Source organism: Manacus candei, unplaced genomic scaffold (genome assembly GCF_025592945.1).
Source record: "Manacus candei isolate 608988 ecotype Guabito, Panama unplaced genomic scaffold, ASM2559294v1 h1tg000073l, whole genome shotgun sequence".
Taxonomy (NCBI): Eukaryota; Metazoa; Chordata; class Aves; order Passeriformes; family Pipridae; genus Manacus; species Manacus candei.
In genome coordinates, this window is record NW_026138121.1 from 4742589 (window position 1) to 4760595 (window position 18007).

The 18007-nt window shown below is 51.8% G+C and overlaps 1 protein-coding gene across 1 annotated transcript; it reads right to left on the reverse strand.

Moving 5' to 3' along the window:
• Positions 1-11788: 11788 nt before the first annotated feature.
• Positions 11789-17976, reverse strand: SRSF3 (serine and arginine rich splicing factor 3). Its single transcript, XM_051808797.1, has 6 exons — positions 17848-17976; positions 16866-17073; positions 15823-15957; positions 13554-13592; positions 12880-12966; positions 11789-12605 (listed from the first exon to the last, which is right to left on the reverse strand). The coding sequence occupies exons 2-6, from the start codon at positions 17069-17071 to the stop codon at positions 12578-12580; spliced, it is 495 nt and encodes a 164-aa protein (XP_051664757.1). The 5' UTR covers positions 17072-17073; positions 17848-17976; the 3' UTR covers positions 11789-12577.
• Between the last annotated feature and the right edge of the window lie 31 nt (positions 17977-18007).

Sequence of the window (18007 nt, forward strand, 5' to 3'; positions counted from 1 at the left end):
AGAGCCGGGGCGGGGCCGGCCCGCCGCTCCCGCGTCGCCAGGGATTTCCCTCCCGGCCCCGCCCCGGCACCGCTCGCGTGTCCCCAGAACCCACGTACCCCGTATGTGATCCCCCGCCGCCCTCCCGGTCCCCGGTGCCGGGAATGCCCGCGGTGCCAGCGGGACGGGATGGGAATGGGGCACAGGGAGAGGGGACCCCCCCTTCTAGGGGGTGCGGGGACCTGGTATTAGGGGCTACAGGGACCCCCGCGTTAGGAGGTCCAACGACCCCCTTCCTTAGGGGGTGCAGGGACCCGGCATTAGGGGCCACAGGAACCCCCCTGTTAGCACATACAGGGACCTCCTCCCTAGGGGGTTGCTGGGATCCCCCTGTTAGGAAATACAGGAAGGTTGGGTGGGCTCAGGGCCAACCCCCAGTAAGGGATGGAGGGACCCCCCCCCATCAGGGGATGTAGGGACCCCGTTCCTAGGGGCTTGCAAGGATCCCCCCATCAGAAGATACAGGGACGTCCCTGTTAGGAGATACAGTGACCCCCTTCCTAGAGGGGAGTCAGGACAGAGAGACCCCCCATCAGGGACACAGGGGGATAGGGAATATAGGACAGAGGATACAGGGACCCCTCAGCAATGGATACAGGGGTGTCCCATCCCAGCTGGGAGATGCAGGGGGTTAGTTGGCTCGAGGGGGGGTCCCACCCCACCCAGGCTGTCCCACCCAGGCTGTCCCACCCACCGGGTCACTGTGGGAAGGGGGATAGTGGATTAAGGAAGGGACAGCTCAGCCCCTCGGGGTGCCCACCTCAGAGCCGTGCCAGGATGATGCTGCCCTGGTCCCCACGTGCTGTCCAACCCATCCTGGGCCACCCCTGGCCCCTCCAGATGGATTTTCTCCCCTGGGTCTGGCTCTGCTCCACATGCTGGACCCCCAGCACCCACTGTGGCTGGAGGAAAGTGTTTGGGGAAGGATCTGCTGTCTGAGTCCTGCAGGCTCCGGGGCAGGGATGAGGAGGAGGAACAAGTCCATGCATGTCCTGCAGGAACCGGTGGCGAGTATTTGGGGGGATCTGTGGCTTAGGTGGAAAGTGCACCCAAGTCCACAGGCAGGAAAGGTGTGAAGCCAGGGCAGCTTCTGCTGGGGCCAGAGGGCACCTGCCCCTGTGCCTGGTTTTTGGTCCATCCATGCCCTGTGGCAGGATAAATTATGCCCTTGGATTCAGCCCACCCAGTGCATGGGGGGCCATATCCAGAAGCCCCCTCCCAGCCCAGCACACACTGCCCAGACACTGAGGCATCACAGCCTGGGCACATGGGGACAAACACAACCTGCTGGCGTGGGCACAAGAAGGTGACAGCACACTTCCAAGTGACAAAGACCATGTTAAAGTGATCCCTTGGGAATGCCAGACCTCCTCGAAGGCCCCTGGAGCTGGTGGGTGCTGGGGTGCTGAGCAGGACCCTCAGTGTGGAAACCACTTGTGCTTGTCCCGGCTGGACCAGCAGCTTCCCACTGGCTGGAGCAGCTGGAGAATATGTTTGGGCATGTTTGGCTGGAGGCTGCCACAGTGCAAGAGGGTTTTGACATCACTAGTCCCCACTCCGTGGTGCTGGGCCAGGCCAAGTTGCTGGGATTTGGGTGGGTGGTGGCTGCTCAGCACCTTGGCTGCCTCCTGACAGGCACAGTGGGATGGGCAGGAAAGGTGAAAGGAGAATGTAAAGTGTCTTAAATTAATACCACACACTGCAGAAAATCCATCCTGGGAAGCTGCAGTCTGGACCCAAACACTCCCAAACTCGTCCTGTCTTTCCATTTGTAACATGCAGGGAGAGGAGGGGGCAAGCTGGGACAGGGAAGCTGTCGCTGGTTTTTCCACCTGGGAGTGATTTCTGCTGCTGGCTGCAGTGAGCAGCTTTGAGAGCTGCACTGCAGAGGGTGGACGTGGTGCTGTGTGGTAGCAGATCAGTTCCTTGCCGAGCTCCAGCTCTGCTCCAGCTGCAGGTGTGGGTTTGATCCCTCTGGATGTGAGGGATGTGATGGATCCTGATTCAGCACTGGGGCAGCACAGCCTCCAGCTGGGCTCTGGGATGAAGCAGCATTTACCAGAGGATGCTCCCTGCTTAAACCACCTCTTTTGTTTTTCCCATAAAAGTCCCCCAAGTACACAGAAGGGAATCAGAAGGGAATGGGAACATCCAACTAGCAGCTTTTTAAAGTGGCAGAGGAAGGAGCTTGTGCAACCTGGAGCAGCTCTGTAGCTGCTGATGCAACAGTGAAGGATTCAAAAAGTGAAGTGACAGTGAGATAACCGACCAGCCTGGCTGCTGAGAACATCCCAGTTCCACCAGGGATCCATCCCAGGGCTAAACCAGACAGAAAGTCAATCAGACACAGATTTTCCCCTAGGAAAGTGACTCCATGATTCTCTCAGTGATTTTTGGTGGGGTGGGGATCTGCTCCCTGTGCCCTGGGATGGGGGGAGCAGGTTTCTGGCTGTTGCCAGCTCCACTCTCGCTTCCCTTGCTCTGGGAACTGGGGAGTTCTGGCTGCACAGCAGAGTCAGAGGAGACCTCAGCCAAGTGGGTTATTGGAAATGGGAAGTGGGGAGAGGGATGGCGTCAGGGTCTGGGTCAGGGAGTCCATGGGCACATCTGCAGTGGCATCACCAGAGAAAAAGGGGGAGAGGGGGAAGTGTGATTAAGAAAGAAGGTGGTACAGGAACTTTAAGAAAATCCCAAAGGTGACTCATGTTCAGTCCCACAACAAGAATGAGGAGGGGGAAGGCAGAGACAGGGAGCTGGGGACCAGGATCAGTGCCGAGGGCTGATGGGTTATTTCCTCCTCACCATTTATAGCCACCCTGTGGGATCTGTCACCTCCCCTGTGCCCCTCCCCGAGGGGTCCCAAACCCCCCAAACCAGGGGTCCCTGGAGGGGTGTGATTGTGGGAGAATCAGTCTTTATATTTCCTTGAACAGCTCATCCTAATGCCTGGAAGCAAGAGGAACATATTAAATGCCTGCACATTTCAAAGAAACCTCCTTCCCAGCATCAGGGGCACCCAAATACTGAGTGGCAGCCACTGCCTTGGCCATGGAGCCTTTGGTTTCATCCCCAGGGGATCTCCCCAGGTGGGGTCTGCAGACACTGAAGGGAGTGGAAGTCTCTGAAGACACGGATGCAAAGGCATTACTCACAGCAGGAGAGGGTGACTCAGCCCGTCCTCAGCCCGGCACAGCCGGAGATCCAGCAGGGAACGTGCTGGGGCACATCACTGCTGACTGCCAGCCTCATCCCCTGCCCTGTGTCCCGCTCTGACATGGGCAGCAGCACCCCCAAAAGTCAAGGGGATGTGGGTGGGAGCTCCAGCAGGGAGCAGGGAGTGGTTTGAGTTGAGGGAAAGAGTCAGGCTTTGAATGCTCCAGGCTTGGGTGGGATGGAAACCAGGGACATGTGGCTTTGTGGAGCCACATTTGGTGGGAATCACATGCTGAGGTCCAACCCGTGCTCATAATGACTGCTTTAAATGCACACCAATCCCTACATGTAGGGATTTTAGATGGTTTTGAGATTTAGTGGTCAAAGGTGTACGTGAAGTAGGGTTTTTTTGGGAGGGGGGAATATAATATTCCTGCTACATCAACCAGCATAGAGGGAAAACCAGCAAAGAGTCGGGCAGATGAGCATCCCTCAGGTCTTTTGCGATGGAGTTGGCAGAGATCAGGGCACACACTTCTTTTTCAAGGTGGGATAAACATAAACTCTGCAAAAACCTGAATTTCTGCCCAGGGAAACAACCTGAGAATGGGGAGAACTAACACAGCATCTCCATCCCAGCACAGAGAGAGGGACGAGCCCACGGGGTTGGGGCTCAGTCCTACAAAACACACCTTCCTACACCCCAAAGGTCCAACCAGGGCTGTGTCCCCCTGCTCTGTGGGGCACTGGGGTGACTTTTTTTCCTCCTCAGACAGCTTTTACTCGCCAGAACACCCCGGGCAGGTGTGAAATCACTGAGTTGGGACAGCAGATCGACAGGGGCTCTCCGGAGGCGTAGGAGGCTCTGCTGGGACAAAGTCCTGGGTATTCCAGCAATAAAAACCCTCTTCAGCAACATTCAAATCACCAAGAATTTTTTTCGTGCGTGCGTTTTTTTTTTTTTTATTATCTCTACTAACAAGCTTTTTTTCTTTTAAGTGGGAAACGTGAAGGCTCTTAATGAAAGCCTCACGCTCCAGCAGAAATCTAAATGAACCCAGTGTTCGGCTGGAGGGCGTTTATATCCCAGAGAAGCCTGTTTTCCCATCAGCTCTTTGAAGTGCCCAATTAAGTGATTTTATACTAATAGGATTTTCCCAGGAAAGAAAGACAAGAATGACAAAACGCTGAATGCTTGATTAACTCTGCCCCTAAAAGAACTCGGATCATGTTAATTGACTGTTTCCCTGCCATATCCAGCCCTTGTTTGCCCCATTTATGAAGGCATTTTGATGAGACACCAGACCCAGCAGAGTGGAAATACAGTCCCACCAGGCACAAATGGGGGATGAGACAGTGCCTAAAACAAGGCCTTTGCTTACTGGAAATATTCCTGGATGCGGAGCCGGGCTATGAATCGGTCGCTTCATTCGGCCCCTCACTCGTTTTCATCCAAGATTGTTTTTAGCCCCATTCAGAGTCATTAACGTAATTGCTTCACTGACTTTCCATGAGCAGCTTGGAAGCTTTGTGGGGTTTTTTTGCTGGCAGCAAAGGCCTCATTGTTCGGAGCATGGCTGGAGTACCTGGCTCCGAACCCCGCGCCCGTCTGCCCCTTTATTCACTTGCTGCTCCACCTCATTGCCCACGGCCCCGGCGCAGGACGGGGCAGAGCCCTGGCACCACGGAGGGGGCACGGACACCCCGCTGGGAACCGCTCCAGCCTCCTGCACAGCTTCCTGCAGGGAAGAAGCTCCATCCAAAATGTCCACACGGGGTTGTTTTGCAGCCAGCGATTCCCCGCAGGCATCGCAGCGAGAGGACAGGGACTGCTCCAGGAACACCGGGATCTTCCACAGCAGGATTCACCCCCTGGGTGGGAATAAGGAAGGGGAGCATGGGGTGGGGTTGCTCCCATCCATGTGGCTCCTGGAGTCCCCAGCCCTCGGCAGCTCTTGGTGCAGCCAGGCCCATGGAAGCTTCTTCCCACGTGTGGCACAGTACTGTTGATGAGGGATTTGTTGGTCCCCAGGCCATGGGATGGTTTGAAATCCATTGGGAGCTCAATCTGGCCCCTCACAGCTCTGTGTGAGAAGGAGGTGACAGCAGGAGCTGCTGACTGAACACTTGCTCACGATGTCACCTCTGAAACAGCCCTGATTTGGTGGAGCACCCTCTGCTCAGAGCACTCAGACAGGAGGGTGCAAGGCAAGTCCCTCCACTCCCACTCCAAAATAAATATTTTGGTGATACCAAAATGGTCTGTCCCACACAAACCTGTGCTCTGGGAGGTGCCTGCTGGCCCACTCACCCATCCCGCTGGCTCACCATGTGTCACCATCCCCTGGGATCTCCCTGTCCATGTCATACATTTTGGGAATGCCACCACTCCAGGTGAGGGTGGGCACAGGGTCGTGATTCATTCTCCCCTGTGCTCGGGGGCGAGGGGAAGGGCTGGGCATGGGGAGAGGGAGGGAAGGGGAAGAGCCAGGGGCAGATCAGCCCTGATCATGCCCGATCATGCCATGTAGGAGGGCAGCACTCGGTCCATGGACAGACAGACAGATGGACAGACCCCTGTCTTGCACAGTGACTTGTGCTGGTGCACAGTCTGGTGTGGAGCAGAGGGAATGGGAGGGGACAGCTGACATGGCAATAAACCCGTCGGTGGTGATATGAGAGCCACCACCTTGACACCAGGGTAAGGGTCGATTGCACTTTCCCTTCCCTGAGCAGAGCAGGATTTCCGGGAGTGGGGATGAAGCAGCAGCTCTCACCCCACACCGAGCCCCTGCTTGGCCCTGAGCTGGGCAGTGGGGATGAACGTGCTCCACACGCTCTGATGGAGCTCTGCCCAGGTCCACCAAACAGGGATCAAGGTCGGGGAATTCCAGGTGCCAAAATAAAACCTTTTTCTTTCGGTTTCAGCCCCCCTCGCTGGTTTCTGGGCCTCGCCTTTGGAAAGGAAATTCACTGGGACTTGGAGCTGCTCTGAGCAGTGCCACAGAGGATGGAAACAGGTTTAAAATGTCCTGTACTTCACCCTCCAGCAGTGGTGCTGCACCAGAGCCCTTCCCACCTCCGTAACAAACCTGGGCTTTGCTGAAAAGTTTAGAGATGATCAACTGTAAATCCACAAAGGGAGCAGGAGGGAGACAAAGAGGGAGAGGGAGGTTGTGAAACTGGGGACTGTCCCTTTGTGCTGGGCACTGCTAAGGCACCTCGAATCCTGGGTTCAGTTCTGGACTCCTCATGACAGGAAAACCATCGAGGTGCTGGAGCATGTCCAGAGAAGGGAATGGAGCTGGGGAAGGGTCTGGAGCACCAGGAGCAGCTCAGGGAGCTGGGGGGGCTCAGCCTGGAGAAAAGGAGGCTCCTTCTCACTCTCTGCAACTGGGAGGAGGGTGGAGCTGGTTGGGGGTTGGGCTCTGCTCCCAGGGAACAAGGGACAGGACAAGAGGAAATGGCCTCAAGCTGTGCCACGGAAATTCAGGTTGGACATCAGGAAAATTTCTTCCCCAAAAGGGGGGGTCAGGCACTGGAACAGGCTGTCCAGTGCAGTGGTGGACTCACCATCCTTGGAAGTGTTAGAAAAGCGTGGACGTGGCACTTGGGAAGACGGGTTAGTGGTGAACAGGGCAATATGGGAATGGCTGGACTTGAACTTAGAGGGCTTTTCCAACCTAAATGACTCCGTGATTCTAAGAAACTTGAAGCCCTAAAAACACGTCTACAGGTCAAAAAATACCCCACGGGTCCCTGCCAAATGTCCCCTGCGCAGGGGAACTCCTGAGTCCACTTCTGGTGAACTTTCCTCCACGAGTTTCCGAGCGGCACGTGTCACCAGGCAGCTGAGGGACAACTTGGCAGGAGCTGCAGTGGACACACCTGGAGCCAGCCTATCTCCCCAGCTGGGGCAGCCTCCTCCCACAAAGTTTATAGTACAAGTGCATGAAAAGCTGATCAATCCAGCACCAGGAAGGCGCGGCCCCGGGGCAGGCAGAGCAAAACCACTGGGGTTAGTCAGAAATACATGGAGCCCTCACAGCACCTTCCAGTGCCTGAAGGGCTGCAGGGAAGGGGGACGGGGATTCTTCATCCAGAACTGGAGGGAAAGGACAAGGGGGAATGGCTTCCCACTGCCAGAGGGCAGTGTTAGGTGTGATATTGGGAGGAATGTTCCCTGAAAGGGGGGGTGAGGCCCTGGCACAGGCTGCCCAGGGAAGCTGTGGCTGCCACCCTGGAAGTGTCCAAGGCCAGGCTGGACGAAGCTCTGAGCAACCTGGGCTAGTGGAAGGGCTGTGGAATGAGATGAGCTTTAAGGTCTCTTCCAATGCCAACCAGTCTGGGATTTTATGAAACAGTGACTGCAAACACTGACGTTGAGCTGTCAGTCAGTGGGGAAGGCTGGACAGTGCTGGGTCTTCCTGATGAATATTGTTGAATATTCATGTTCTAAGCAGCCTCTGCCCACGGGGAGATAATGCCTGTCTCACAGCTGGCAGGGCTGATTTTCCCAAGTGACACCCAGGGTGACACAGTGCCCCACCCTGCTACCACTGCCCCACCCTGATAGCAGGGAGGGCTGGGGCTGCCCAGGGCCTGTCACACCACGTCCTCGTTGTTTTGGGGGTGGTGCCATCAGCCCATCACAGCCTGTCAGTGTCTGTGTTGTCCAGCAAATGCCTGGGGACAACAATCTGACTGTAGCAGGATGAATCCTCTGGTAGTCAGGGAGTAATACCATTGTAATCAGTGACAGAATCTATCTGGGAAGGACACACACTTCCCTTTCCTGGCTGGGATCACTCCCACAGAAAATCTTACTTAGAGGACCAGGCACAAACACCACCCGAATCGATGTGAAGATTTGTTCAACTCCCAAGTTATGTCAGACACTAAATTATTAAATAATAGCCGGATGAATCACTTGGGAACGAACATAGCGTTCCTCTTGCATCGTCTACTTTATATTTGTCTGGATCTCGTGTTTATTTTAGTCCCCAACAGTGTTTGTTTGAAGGGCACTAACAGAGAGAACTTGTGGCCGTGCCCCAGTGAAGCTGCAGAAATGAAAGAGCCACCCCAGACAGTGACTGTTTCTAGGAAGCCAGAACACTCCTCACGCAGAGGGGATGCGGCTTCAGCTCCAGGAGCCGCTTCACCGGCTGACTGTGAACGTTGCCAAAGCCAAAATTGGCTTTATTTTGCCTCTCCTTGGCAGGTTGAGGTGTGAAATGGGAGCCAGCTGCATTCCAGCACCAGGGAAATGCAGACCTGCCCCTTTACAGCCCTGTGCCAGCACCTCATGTGTGGGAGCTAAGGTCGAACCGGAGCGACTGGAATTGCACTCCTGCCCTTCGGCCTTCTGTTTGCAAAAGGGGTTGATGCCCCGGTTTTTTCAGTGTTTTTCCTTTTCCAGCCAAGAGACTCTGCACTACAACAGCACCAGAGCAGGGGGATTCGTGGTGGGGACTGCAGCTCAGGTTTTGGGTGGTATTTCTGGTGTAGGATTTGAATGTGGGTACAGGACAGGGATTAAATCCGGCAGAAACTGGGAAGTTTGTCAAATGTTCAGACACTCTGAGGATCTTTATGTCAGGAGACATTGGAGGCATCTCAAGGTGATGAGATAATGGCAGATGAAAGTAAAACTAGAAGCTGAAAAGAGGTGATAACAGCAGAAAAAGGCTGCAGAACTGCTCAGGCACTGGTCACGTCCAGAGGTGGGTTCTGCTGGCAGGTCCCCACGAAGAAGTTCAGAGATAAGAACCTGTAACCTGCTCCAGGGCTGGTGCACAACATCTACAGGCACTGTGTGGTTCTCTCTGATCTCCTCTGACTTCAACCAAAAGAAAATGCAAAGGCAGAGAAAGGATGAAACACAAGGATCTTCCATCAGTAACGTATTTTAGTTCCTGGTATGGCTGGAGGACAAGAAGAGCAGAGCTCCACAACCAGGTGGGGTTTGGAGGAAGAGGGGGGGATAACACAGCACACCTGCTTGTCCAAGAGAAAAATAAAAGCTACTACATTCGGCTCTGGACTTCTGAAGTTCTTTTCTGCTCTTTTAGCAAGGAGGCAAATCAGTTTAATAGAGGAGAAAGCAGAAATTACCAGGCTCTCCCCCTAAACTGGGCCTTGGCTGCAACTCTTCCCAAGGCTCAATTTTGACATTAGCACTGAATATGATTACACTGGCTTCCTTCAGCTTTCTGAAGAGGGCCACTTGTAGCCCAAAACCTGGTGAATTTGAGTGGAACAGACAAAAACTAATGTTGCAAATACTTCACTTCGTTTTTCAAGGAAATTTTTTACCTTGTTTTTCTAACACTGTCTGTCAGCATTGCTTTTCTCCAGTTTCCTGTCACAACTACCACGTGGATGTGGACATGTCATCCTGCACATTGAACTGCAGCAGCTCTCCAGAGTAGCTGAAACACAGCTTTTTTAACCAAAAGCACTGTCATTATTGGGGAGGGCCACAACTCCTCACCCAAACACGACCCTGCCCAAAGGTCAGTGGAACAAATTGCCAAAAAAACCAGGAACATCCTTAACCTCTCCCTTTTCTAAGTGCAAGGCACATTCTTAACATGGTCTTCTGTCATAAATAAGGAGCAGCATGGACATAAAAAGAAAAAAAACAAGATCCTTTTTTTCCCAAACCCATTTGCACACAATGATCTCCCCAGGGACAGTGTGAGAAAAGAACCTCTGGGACGTGCTCAGGCACTGCTGAGGAGCCTGAGAGAACTCAGGATTAACCCCAGGATGCTCCTGCCTGAAGCTGGGGCAGCTAAACCTCTCCTCTAATTAGAAACACAGCTGAGATCACTGTCAACACCATGAAATGGGACACTGAGACAACTTGGAAGGTGTCAGGCAGCAGTGAGTGACCCACCACCCCTGGGGTCTTCAGAGCAGGGCTGTGGCTGAGGATGGGGTGCTGCCAAGGAGCCTTGGATAGTGTCCCTCTGTCCTCTCCTGGCCAGGACACACTGCTTGGTGGCTTTTCCTGGTTTCAGAATCTCTGGGGAGAGGCAAGGGCTGTCCCTGGTCTTACAACACCAACACTTCCCTGTACATTTAATTTCAGAGAATTAAACACAAGCCACAAGGCTCTACCTGTAAATCACACTCCCAGGTCGGTCCCTCCCTCCCAGAAAGGAATGGGAAGCCTGAAATCCATGAATGTGTTGCTGCATAAAAAATAACTCTTGCTAATTACACCCCGGGGGAAGGGCTGATCAGTCAGCACTTTTACATATTTATATATTTCCCATCTTTCTCTAGAAGCTAATTACTTTGTTTCCCTTCAATCCCCCCCATTATATAAAACCAGCACGGTTCTGATCAAAGAGGCAGCTTCCTTATTCAGCTGAGGAGCAAAATAGTCAGAAACCCGAAGCTGAAATACTTCCAGTTCCGCAGACTCTGTTGGGTATGAAAACCACCACCTGCTTCCCCGCTGGCACTTCAGATTTCTGTCCCTGCAGCAGCTGAAACAACTGAAGGCTCCTTGTCCCCCCGCGTAACCACAGGAGGAACAGCCGTGAGACACCACAGGCTGTGACCCTTCCACACCTCAGACACTGCCAGAAGCACGCAGGGAAAGGGAACAGGGCTGTGCACGCCCCTGGGCAGCGCCGGCACAGTCGGGATGTGGCACTTGGGGAGCAAACGCGGCCCAGCCCCGGCGCGGAGGAGCCGCCCGGGCCGGGCCCGCCCTGACCTCTGCCGGGGGCCTGCAGCAGTGCACGGCCCGGGCCGGCTGCACCCGCTGCTCCCTCACCCTCCGCGGTGAAACAGGGTCCTCCTCACGGAAAAGAGGGGCAGGGAAGAGCCCGGGAACCTGCCTCCGCCTTCCCAGCTCACCTGCATTTCAGTGACACACTGCAGCACACAGCTTTAACTGCTCAGGAGAATCACTCGTTTAGGTTAGAAAGGACCTTTAAGATCAAGCCCAACCACAAATAGTACTGAGTAATTAAAAAATCAATCAATCCAGACACTGAACTTAGCAGCCAAGGGGGCAGCACCAGCAGGTCCTTCCTTCACAGCTTCATCATCACCTTGTCCTTGCCTGGACAGCACCAGTGAAAGAAATTCCATCCTCAGACTGTTCAGTGTGAGGGATTTAATATCTAAACCACACAACTGAACCAATGGAGCACATCTTCTCTTGGATACAGGACCAAGGGAACAGACATCCACTTGCTCTCCAGTCGTGCCACAGTTTTACAGGGAGTGAATCTTCATGCAAAGCTCTGGTTTCCAGACCAGTAATTCCCAAACTGAGAAAGGAAGAACACCTTCAATGCTGTGCCCAACCCACACCCAAGATGCAAAGCCAGTGAACCCTTGCATCTCTAGCTGGTTTTCCAAGGAAGCATTATGGGGATCCCTGTTGGGCAAGAAGTGCCATCAGCTCCTGAATCCACCCTGGCTGAAGGGATTGGATTCCCGTGGAATTCCCTGAGGAGCAGAGGTGAGCAGAGACTGCAGGTACAGCCCTGCTGGACAGTTCAGGTGAGCTATATATAGCCAGGTGTGGTGACTGTCAGTCAGGTACGAGTAAATACCAAACAACGAGTTGTAACCAAAGCTTTAATCCCAAGGATCTCACAAAAGACATTTTACAAGTGACATGAAAAGTCTTTTACAGTAAAGAAATGTTTAACTCCTAAAGTTTACAATGTACCATCAGACACTTAACACATCCACTCCAGGTGTCAGTTCTGCTTGTGGATTTGGTCTATTCAGAGGCTCTGGAATAGATGGTCAATCAACAATCGGCTAATTAAGGACTCTACTCACACCAAGTACAAAATTAACTGATCCTACAGCTAAAAATTTGTAATTCATGGAATATAAAGCAGCTCAGTTCCAAGTAATGCAGTCAGAACTGGAGCTGGATGAAGCTGCAGCCCAGCCCTTCCCTCCCCGTGCCACTGGCTCGCTGCTCTGACTCTTCCCTGCAACTGGGCCATGGAGCACCCACATCCTGCTCTGTTCCAGGCCACAATTCCACAAGGAACACACCATCCCAGCACACTTCCTTGAGAGCTGAGCCCCAGCAAACCCCCCCAACTACAGACACAGAACATTTACCATTCCACACACACACACACACACACCATGTCTGATGGTACATTGGAAAACCATTAATAATACAAATCATAGGATCTGCTCAGAACCATATACAGATTCACATCTTTACATTTGCCACCTGTTACAAGATACAAGGAACAAAGCAAGTTCAACAGCTAAAACATTTTAAAAATGCACCAAGCTTTATGAAGTTTCAAAACAAAACAATGTTCTGTACATACTCCTGGCCTCGGACCTGGTGACTTCCTGTACACAGCTCCTTCCCACAGTCCTATTTCCTCTCATTTGACCTGGAGCGACTGAAGGACAACAGACAGGGCAGGTTTGGTTAAATCCAAGGTGCCAAGAGCAGCAGATTTTCCTTTAAACACCCCCAGTCCCCATCAGCAGATATTAAAGCATTTAAAAGATACTGTTCATTTAATAAAACTGAGTATTTAATTCTTCAAGGTGAAGAACCTTGTAAGATACTGGAGGTATTTCTCCACCACCACCTTTATCAGTATTACCAAGGCACAGGAAGTCATTTTTACATGTTTACTCAGAACACAAGTACTGGAAGACTCTTCTTACCTGCGAGACCTGGAAAAGGAGCGAGAAGGCTTGTGGTTCCTCTCCCGTGAGAGTGATCTCTCTCTTCTTCTGTCTCTGGAGAGGGACCTGGTACAGATCACACCACCACATGATCAGAGCAAAGCTCAATTAGGCCAACAAGGCTCCTGAAGCTTCCCTTCAGGAGTGAAGTTTTTGAACTATTCAACCAGAGGAAACCTGTTGCAGATGCCATTAACCTTCCCTTCAGGGAAGAAGATCAGCTTGAGCCAACAGCTTATGCTGTGCTGTGCACAGGCACCTAGTCCTCTGCAGCAGGTTTTTTTGCAGAATTCAACCTCATCACCATCCTGATTTATGGCTGATTCAATCCTGAAGGTCTTTTCCCACCCAAATGGTTCTGTGATTCTACACTTCTGGCAAAGAGCAGCACATTAACACAAACTCTGTGGAAAAACTGGCAGAAAACCACAGGGCAGCTGCAGAATGGAAAATACTTCTATTCTTAATATCCTTCCACTGCTAACTCTGGAATCTCAAACAGCTGAGTAATTCCAGGCAAACGACAGAAGCAAACCTATTTCCTTTTTACCAAACTATGGTCTGAATGTGCACAGCACATGGGGCTGTTTTGGGCTGTTCCTTTTCACCCCTCCAGGCCAGAGCAGTCCGTGGGGTAAGGAAGGGGTTCGTACCTGCTGCGGCTCCGGGAGAAGCTTCTCCTTCGTGGTGATCTAAAACCAGAAAACCAGATGTGAGGCACTTTATCCATTCTTTGAGCATTAACGGGGTGAGGCATTTCCCAACTTGTCAAACTCACTGTTGGGCCCAGGGAACGTGCCAAGAATAACTGGCATCCATCATCCAGTAAAAGGCATGGAAAGATTAGGCAGTAAAACCAAGCTCAGTGTGAACAGCACGTTTCCAACCACGAATTCACTTTAACTAAGAATGCGTCAGAGCAGAGTTGTCCAATGCAACACTTTCCATTTCAACTAAATACACTGCCCAGAACACCACACCAAAGTCCCACAAGTGGTTCCAAAAAAAAAAAATAAAAATAAAAAAAAAAAAATAGCACAGAGCAAATGTTTTGGAACCCATGCAAGCCAAAAAGGTCCGTAACAAGGCATAAGAGATATCAAGTGGGAAAAAAAAGTGAAAATGCGCTCAGTGTCAATTTGATAATGCCATTAAGTGCTACATTAGAACTGCATATTTGTGATTGTCATTTTTAATGCCATCGAGTGTGTTTATACTATTTTCTTATAAAAAAATTAAAAAATTAAAAATATAACCTTAGCTCGGCCCAGTTCATCCCAAAAAGTAATTGTTTTAAGTTTTGAAAACTGTTAGTAAAACCATTTAAAGGTGATAGGATTTTTCTGGCAAGGAAAAGCTACATTTGTTAGAGCTTTATTAAAAATTTAGTTTGGCATCTCACATGCAAATATCCTGGTTTTTACGTTATTCACAGTGTAAGAGCTTCCATATCACCCTTAAAAGTTTTCTCAAGCAACATATGTACGTTACCACTCAATTATGCACAGCCAGCCTTTGATTGAGAAAAGTAATTACTTATAAGCCGCTTACTCCTTATTTTAACCAGCAGTAAACTGTATAAGCAGGAAAAACTTACAAGTCTTTGGTTTCAACAAGCTAGAAATGGTGAGGTGAGGCTGCCGGACTGACTGCCAAGAAGAATTTGCTGAAAAGGTTTTGCCAGATGTTGCGTTGTATTTAGTTGGTTGGCGAAGGGGGTGTTGTGGATTTTTCCTGCTTTTTTGTTAGCCGAAGGCTGCTGCTGTAGTTGTTGTGAAGACATTTGGTAAATAAACAGCTGAGCTGATTGGCCGGGAATGTGTGGGCGGTCGAGGTGGCTGCTGCCGATTTGGTTAAGGTTGGAGAGAAGGCTGAGAGAAAACAGCATGCTCGGGAACCAAAGGGCGGTGCAACCTGACGACTGGCCATGCCTGGGTCATGTGAAACGACACCAGCCAAGCTGCATGGGGCGCGCTGGTCACATGACGCTGAAAGGGCTAGTTGGCTGGCTAATGCAGACTCAGAGGGTGGTGAGAAGAGACATGATGGTGACTCTGTAACGGGTTCATTTTTATTAATAGATGGACCAAAAAGCATAAAAAAAATGAAAAACAAGCCATCAGTACAACCATCTATTAGCTAACAATACTCCTAATGTGTTATTTTTTTTTTTTTTCTTTTCAACAGCAAAAGGGTAAGCTTGAAAACCCTGACTCGGGAGGACTTCACTCACCTGCCACAGGTAAATTCAGTCCTGTAAAAACCACGCTGCACATCTGAACAGCCAGACTAACTAGTCTGGGTCCAAGAACGTGCCAGTTCCCAAAAGTCCTGCTATATATTAGAGGTGTGTTTGCAAACCTCAACTGACAGGAATATCACACGATGCTTTAATTCTAACACTAAAGTGTAAAGATTCCAGATGTTTAAAGCAACTGTTACTTGATCCATTATTAAACAGCTGCCTGCTTGGGAAGTATTTAAATTCTGCAAACAAAGCGGAGAAACCCATCGGTATGGAAATGCTAAACTGCTGTATGTCATGTTCTGCCATTATGGAATAAAGGAATGGAACAGCCTAAGTTGAAGTATGGGGAAGAAAGGGAAAGTGTGACTAAAAGACGAGCAGATTTTAGGAGGAATGAGGATAAGCCCAGGACAGAGGGCACTGACTACCAACTGCACAGTCACCTAAGGACAAAAGCCAACATTCAACACAACTTAAAGTTCACCTCGATTTTGTGGAGGGGTTGATTTGGGGATTTTTTCCTTTTTTTTTTTTTTTTTTTCAGCATTTGTCATCTCCAAATCATGATCAGATAGATGAACGTTATCCATCAACATGCCTTTAACAAGCCTGCTTCTAGGATGCTACAGTGGTAACAGTGCCAAGAGCTCTAGGTGTGCTGTGCCCCCAGGTACCTGCGCCGAGGGGGAGGACTCCTCCTGCGATAGTCGTCCCGGGGACGCCGGCCCCACGAGGGAGGGGGGCCGCGGTTCCGACTCCGCTTCTCCCCGTTGGAGAGCTCCACTCTGACCCGGCACCCACACAGCGTTCTGGGAACAGACACGGGCACGTTAGTGTTTCCAGGGAGAAGGCAGCGTGGAATAAAAGCTGCCAAGTTCAGAGGAAAAAAAAAGGAGCAGACAAGGTAAAAACATTCTGTCTACAGGCAAAAGTAAAAGTGTTCAGAACAACTTCTGTGTGACAGTGGCTGCACCACCCCTGGAAGCGTTCAAGGCCAGGTTCAATGGAGCTCTGAGCAACCTGGCCTAGTGGAAGGTGTCCCTGCCCACAGCAAGGGGTGGAATGAGATGTGTTCTAAGGTCCCTTCCTCCCCAGACCAGCCTGGGATTCTAGGGCAGACGAAAGGTTTGGTTGCTTCTGAAAGCTACTGTGCCAGTGAAGGAGGCAGGGAAGAAACCAAGGCGAGTTTCTCTAATCAGTTTTACCTCTTTATAGTTACACTATCTTCAATTTAGCACATATGCAGACATCCAAATCATTTCTAACTTGAGAGTCCAATTCAGAAGTGCAAAATTAACCTGCCCTTCTTCCTGAATAGCATCAGGATGATTTTGACTGGATATTGGGAAGAAATCTTTTCCTGTGAGGGTGTTGAGGCCCTGGCACAGGTTGCCCAGAGAAGCTGTGGCTGCTCCATCCCTAGAAGTGTCCAAGGCCAGGCTGGATGGGGCTTGGAGCAACCTGGGCTAGTGGGAGGTGTCCCTGCCCATGGAAGGGGGTGGGACTGCATGAGCTTTAAGATCCCTTCCAGCTCAAACCATTCTGAGATTCTACTTCCGCACTATTAAGAAAACCCTTGGATCACACAAATAAACACTTCATAACAACCACATCAAGTCTTTGGCCCTACAGTTGAAACTTTTCAATTTACACAGCAAAACTACCCCAAAATTTCTTTTGCACAAGCCGAGCCAAACATACAAGCAGCACATCTTACCTTCCATCTAGTTCTCTTACTGCATCAGCTGCATCTCGTGGATCTTCGAATTCCACAAAGGCAAAACCGGGAGGATTTCTCGCCACCCACACACTGCGCAGTGGTCCATAGTAGCCAAAGGCTCGCTCTAATTCCGTTTTGTTGCCATTGTTTCCAAGGTTACCCACATAAACCTTGCAGTCCAGCGGACAAGAGTCGCGATGCATTGCTAGGACAAGAAAAAAGAAGTTCACACCTACTTAAACACAGAGCGTGCACTTGTTCACTTCCAAGGAAGTCGTTCTGTTGGCTCCTTCCGCCTGAAACTTCAGCGGAGATACGACCTGATGCGATGGAAACATTAATCTGCGTGCAACGGGCGGGCAGGGGGGGATTAATATCGAACAAAAAAATCCGAGTTGTTATGTCGCAGTGTGATTAAAATTCACTGTTTGGGGGAATTTCGTCTACTTTTAAGGTTTATGGCTTTGAAGGGGAGGGGTGGGGGGGGGTGTCCCTACGCCCTTTCCCTGCTTAGCGCGGGGGGGCCCGCAGGGGGCGCAGCGCGGGGGAGGCTCCATTGTTCCCGGATCGGGATTAGGATCGGGATCAGGGGGATCTGCACAGGGGGGTGGCAGCGCCATCCCCAGCCGAGCCCCACCGGCAGCGCCCGGGGAATCCCTACGGAGTGGGCTCCTCGGTGCGTCGTGAGGGACCAGCGCTGCCGCGGGCGGGCGGGACGGCGCCACTGCGCCCCCGCGGCACCTCCCGCTTTGCCTCGCACACCACCGAGAGCAGGCTGAGCACGGGCTCGCCCAGGCAACCCGCGGCCTCCCCGCCGCCTCCCCTCAGCGTTGCGGCGGCCGCCGCCCGCGGCCCAGCCTCACAAAATGGCGGCCGCTCTTTGTTTGCCGCCGATGCCGCCTCCATCCGCCCCACCGGAGCCCGAGACCACGGGTGCCGCCGCCTCCCCCCACAAGCCCTCTGGGATGAAGGTACTCACCGATGCTCAGAGGGGGGGCGCGCGAAGGGAGCCCGCGCTAAACTCAGCCGACTCGACCCCTCAGCGAGACCCCAGCTCCGCTTTTCCTCACTGGACAAAATGGCGGCTGGCGCTTACCCCGCCCGCCTTATATACGGCCAGCCCTCTCTCACGTGACGCG